Source organism: Chondrus crispus, genomic scaffold, assembly GCF_000350225.1.
Source record: "Chondrus crispus Stackhouse genomic scaffold, scaffold_62, whole genome shotgun sequence".
NCBI classification, from domain to species: domain Eukaryota; phylum Rhodophyta; class Florideophyceae; order Gigartinales; family Gigartinaceae; genus Chondrus; species Chondrus crispus.
In genome coordinates, this window is record NW_005178579.1 from 276,213 (window position 1) to 281,751 (window position 5,539).

The following is a 5,539-nucleotide window of genomic DNA, read 5'->3' on the forward strand; positions in this document are numbered from 1 at the left end:
CCTGTTCTGTGCGGTCAGACACTGGATATGCCAACACGGTGCACCAGAAACTGTCTCCGCTGATGACGTGTACAATCGTACGTCCCTCCGGAAACTCCTTGCCGCCCACCACATCCAATTCAAACCAAGACCCAGCCGCCGTCACAACAGAACTGGAATTGTTGAAAGAAAAAACGCCACTATCAAGTGCATACTTTCGAAGCTGGATGACGAACAAAGTTCGACCGACACTGAGACCATCCTTGCCCGCTCTGCATTCTTCTCAAACTTATTCTCCGGGAGCGAGATACTCAGTTCGTTCGGGGGAGGTGCGTGGCGGTGTGGGGCGGGGCGGGGGGGGAGGAGGAGAAGTGAAGGGCATGGCCTGTGGCCTGTACAAGTTGTACGGTGGGGCTGTGTAGTAGCTTGGGTCTCGTGTGGTACAGTGTTGTCGCAACACTGTTGCTGTATGGTGTGGGTTTCATATTTCATACGTCATGATGCGTGCGAATCGTACCTCACTCTTTTTTAGCGTGCGGACCAATAGGCTCTGAAGAAAAGATGATGCTGTGCGTCTGCACGGCACCGTGTTTGAAGAAACGATGGTGCGTCTCCACGGTACCGTGTTTGAAGGAAAGATGATGCGTCTGCGCGGCATCGTGTTTGAAGAAAACAATAGGCAGCGGACTCGATGACACCGCACCCGGCTACAGTACACAGGTACGTACTGTACGGTACTGTACAGTAGTACAGGGGGGAGTCGCTCAATAGTGCCTACTTTAGTAGTGCTTCTCTCTATATAGTGCTAGGGCTCACCCTCTGGCACAGGTTATCATAAGCTCACACGTGTATCATCCGGCATGGTTCAGTACTCAAAGGATGAAGTTATTTACAGTAGTTGTGTTATACAGGCTTTGTTGTGATTGTGTTAGCAGTGTGCTTTGTCCCCAAATATATATTTGAGCCTCCTTTATATAGTGCCATCCCCCCAATAGTGCCATAGCTAGAGGTATGTCACGCTATAGCACTATATCGTAGGAGGCACTGTGTATGGAACCACAACCCGGCTACTGTAATGTACAGTAGCCGGGTTGTGCTATACTGTATATACTGCAGTACTGTATTGTAGCCGCAGATCAAGAGGGACTTACAGTCACCGGAAGACCTGGATGTACTGTACGTGTACGGTAGGTGGTCACAACAGTACTGTATGTACTCTTACAGTACCCGGAAGACTCGGACCAACAATGAGGAGCTGTTCGGCTGTTCAAAGACGGCAACCACCGTAGCAGGAATTGTCTGGACCGGAATATTTCTCTTCACTGACAGCTCACTCAAATCGGGGCCAGGCTAGGGTCCCACTGTTGGCCCGAGTGGTCTGACCAACACGTGGCGCTCGGGGTTGCAACGAACGAAGCACGAGCCCGACCGGTCTCTGAGGGCCATTCCATTCATCGTGATTGGCAATCACGCAATCACGCAATCACGCGATCACGACATTAATTTAACGTCGTTCTGCAAGTTGGAGCACAAGATTAATTTTAAGTCGATTGTTTATTTCTTTAATGATCATGACCATTTTTTAGGAAACGTAATATAAACAACCAACCACAAGGGAGCAGGCACCATTTATTGACGTGATTGCGTGATTGCGTGATTGCCAATCACGATGAATGGAATGGCCCTGAGTTGTGCGGGCGCCGACGTGTGAAGCATCAGAATCGCCCGCGCTGCATCTTCCGCTGTCCGGTGTCGCGCGACTCGAACTGCACCTACTGTTTACAGTAGGTAACATGTTACATAACATGTTAGCAACATGATGTTACAGTATGCTGTCCAGTACAGAAAGCTTTACAGCGACTTTGCGGAAGGTGTTGTTTGTGTTGTTTGTTGGTTGGTGTGCTGCACCGTACAATACAGTACTTGTACTGCACGACCTGTCGATCAAAAGTACAGTGCCCACGGTGCGGCGATGGACTGTCCCGTCGCGAGGGAGCGGAGGGAGGCGGCGCCAGTGAGCTCGGTGCTTAATGTGTACCTTATCATATACCTTACATCTTTGTTTACGACAGAGCTAAGACCCGCAAGCGCGGCGCTGTCGCGGGAGCGCAGAACGTCGCCCCGATTGCATGCCTTCCTGACACCACACTGCCACACTGCCACACCGCACTTGTATGTTTTTGTTTAAACGTTGAAACCCCGACCTCGCCTTCGGTAACGTACAGTACAGTTCCAAGTTGGAAGTTCAACTTCCAACGGTAGAGTGCTTTGCATATCCCGCACACCATCACTCTCCTGCACAAAGTTGTGGACGCAACTTGCTGTGCACTCGTCTTCAGCGCGACTGGGGCAAATCTCCCCTGTCGGGCCTGGGGCCCGACACACACACAACCACGCACAGTAGTGTACAGTATCTTCATAAATCGACACAGAAACACATCAACCGCTTGCCCTCACTTCAACTCTGAGGCACTCTCTTCGCCTTCGCCTCGCCTCACCTTTCGTTTCACCTCATCAGTCGTCACCGCTGCCCCCCCTCCCCCCCCTCCCTTCTTTTTGATTACCTTATCCCCACCGCCCCTCATTCCACGCCACCCTCCTCCTACCCCATCGCGCGTCGCGTATCACCATGGGAGGCAAACAGAGTTCCGAAGCCGGCGCCGCCGAGCCCAAGGTCGATCTCGCCGAGATCCTCAAGGAGAACACCTACTATCCTGAGAAGGCCGCCAAGTACCCCTACTTCCTAGTCCAGCTGTCCGAGACGGAGGAGCTAGAATACAAGGGCGCCCTGGTGTCGGACGCCATCGTCGAGTACATCAAGGCCCACGACGTCACACACATCATCGCCCAGACGCACGGCTGGAACACCCCGCCCGACAAGGCCGTGGCCGTCCCCTTCACCGAGTTCATGGGCGGCATGCAGAACGACGCCGCCATGCCCGACGGCGACCACTTCCGCCCCATCTTCGTCGCCTTCATCTGGTCGGCCCTGCCCATCGAGTTTGTGCGCGCCGACGACGCCCTCACGCGCACCGAGCTGCTCGCCGCCGCCGAGAAGGAAGCCACCGGCGAGGAGACCGACATTGCCAAGGCCGCGCTCGCCGCGAAGAAGGCCATCGAGGACGACAACCCCGACGATGAGGACCTCGCCAACCAGCTCAAGATCCTCGCGGACGACTCGAGGAACGACTCCGATTCGGACGACGACGAGGACTGCGACGCCAAGGTCCGCCGCCTCAAGGAGGAGGCCGTCGTCCAGAAAACAGGCTTCTTCGGCGCCATGTCCAACGTCGCTAAGATCATCCTCAACCCGTTTCAGCACTTTGCCTTCGGCCGCTTCATGGCCCGCGGCCAGCGCACTGGTAAGGTCATGGAGAAGGTCTTGGGCAAGCTCATGGTCGCCAACGGCGACGTCAAGACCAAGGTCTGCCTCATGGCCAACTCGCTCGGCGCCCACGTCCTGGCGAGCATCCTCAACAAGCCGCAGACTCTGCCGCACAAGATCCACACCGTCTTCTTCGTGCAAGGCGCCATCACGCGCGAAGTGTTCGCGGACACGAAGAAGTTTTGCGCCATTACCAATAACGTCGCCGGCCCCATCATATGCACGCATAGCGAGAGGGATCTCATGCTCAAGAACGTGTTCGGCATGTTCTTTGGTTCGGCTATCGGCCTGAGCGGCGTGGAGCGCGGCCATTCTATCCTCATGAAGGGCTTGCGACAGGCCGGGGAGGAGCCGTACAGATTCGCGTGCGGCGAGTGGACGAGCGTTAACGGGACTCAGTACGTGCCGCGAATTTTTGAAGCGAGCTTTGTGGGTGGGTGAGGTTCAGTAGTCGAGGACGATTTCTAACCAGTTTCATTGTATTTTTTTCTCTTATCGCAGGTTTATCGATGAAGGTAACGCGATCGCTGGCGGACATGGAGACTTCAAGGAAGACGAAACCACGAGCTGCTACTGGGCTGCGATCTGCACTGAAGTCGAAGATTCTTGTTACGATATGTAATTTGCGCGGATATGAGCATAAGCGGTCATTTGGACACGCGGTAGGATGCACATGAGGTCGTTACAGTACATCAAAATTGCTTGTGTAGATTGTTGGCGTGCGTGGGTGTGTGTGGTCTATTGCAGAACCCCAGGATGGAAGCAGTAAAAAGCGTCTGGATGCAAACAGCATGCGATGAACAAGGGAACAGGTTTGGGTATTTTGACTGGAAACAGGGAGACACTTCGATGGTGACGTTGTGGTTCTGTGCCATTGCTTCCATTCCATTTACCCCTCCCACAAGGGCAATCTGGGACACGTATTGAGTAATGCAAAACTGCCGCTCGCCAAAGTGCCCTGACTGCCAGCCACACGTCGTTAAACCATTGGCAGCGGACCTCGGCAGAAGGAACACTCAAAAAAGGGAGATTTTATTATCTTGATTGAACGCAATTCCGACTTTTGTTATCGAGGAACCGCAGCTCACGACAGGTCAAAAACGGTTAACTTGGGACACTCTTCTCCCAGCCATTGCAGCGACTCACAGCCATCGTAAGAACACAACTGATGATTTCACATACCGCAGTTTCTGCAGGATAGGCCCGCAGCACCGGCGTAACCCTTTTGCGTTTCCTCGTCGTCCCAACGTCTGCTTTCCCGACCCGTTGAGCTCGGGCATTTGCGTTCAAACCTGCTGTACGTTGCTTCCTTTCACGCGTTTCCTCCCTACGTCTATCGCGCTCCAAGAGCTTCCGCTGACGCCTTTCATCTTTCTCTCTACGCTCCTTAGCAAGACGCAGCACCCTAGCTTGCCGGTCAACTTCGCGCTGCCGCTTGGCCTCCTCTCGCGCTTCATTCTTTTCGTGACGCCTCCTCCATGCGTCTTCCCTTTTTATCTTTGTCTCTTCCAAGGCTTGTGCTAAGTCTGCGGCCCTCTTCTCACGCAATGCAAGAGTGTTTTTGTGCGTGAGGTACTGCGCGGGGGCGCCGCAGTACAGCATGACTCGCTTACGCAATGGAACATTTGGGAACGCTGCGCTTCTAGAGAGGGGGTCGGGAATTATGCTGCGCAAGATTGAAGATGTTGTAGTTCGCTGCTGCAGTGTGCTCGAAAGATCTGCCAGCAATTGCTGTGGTTGGGCAACTGTGTTCACAATGTGACGTACCTCTTCGACAGTGTGATTATCGCTCTGGCGGAGCATGACAGAAGTTAAACGGGATGCCACACCACTTTTGTTAACTCTTTCTCGGTACTGCATGCCTTGCTCACGTCTTGTGTCGTTATTCGTCTTAAACTGCTTGGCTACGCTTGGATTTAAAGGAAATAAACCACATTCCCGAAACGAACGCTTCGCGTCCTCACCGGTTATGGCATCGTGTGCGACAACCCCCAGCATTAGTTTGAGCTTAACTGTTTTTGTATTAGTGAGGGCCATTTTGCCAAGCTCGGACTTCGTCTCTCGGATCGAATGTTTGAACTTTTTGTTCACAAATTTGTCGCACGGCTGCAAAACATGCGATGTATTCGCTGGAGCTTGCACCACGTCAATATTGTGGCTCACACACCGTCGCAG

At 53.4% G+C, this 5,539-nt stretch overlaps 1 protein-coding gene across 1 annotated transcript; it reads left to right on the plus strand.

Moving 5' to 3' along the window:
• Positions 1-1,951: 1,951 nt before the first annotated feature.
• On the plus strand, positions 1,952-4,832 carry CHC_T00007137001 (hypothetical protein). Its single transcript, XM_005710558.1, has 7 exons — positions 1,952-2,151; positions 2,498-2,709; positions 3,042-3,762; positions 3,866-3,982; positions 4,075-4,216; positions 4,439-4,661; positions 4,756-4,832. The coding sequence occupies exons 1-7, from the start codon at positions 1,952-1,954 to the stop codon at positions 4,830-4,832; spliced, it is 1,692 nt and encodes a 563-aa protein (XP_005710615.1).
• Positions 4,833-5,539: the final 707 nt, after the last annotated feature.

Coding starts and splice junctions, on each gene's coding strand:
- CHC_T00007137001 (XM_005710558.1), top strand. CDS start 1,952: ATGGACTGTCCCGTCGCGAGGGAGCGGAGGGAGGCGGCGCCAGTGAGC. Junction 2,710..3,041: donor TATCCTGAGAAGGCCGCCAA/GTACCCCTACTT, acceptor CCGAGAAGGAAG/CCACCGGCGAGGAGACCGAC. Junction 4,662..4,755: donor CATTTGCGTTCAAACCTGCT/GTACGTTGCTTC, acceptor TACGCTCCTTAG/CAAGACGCAGCACCCTAGCT.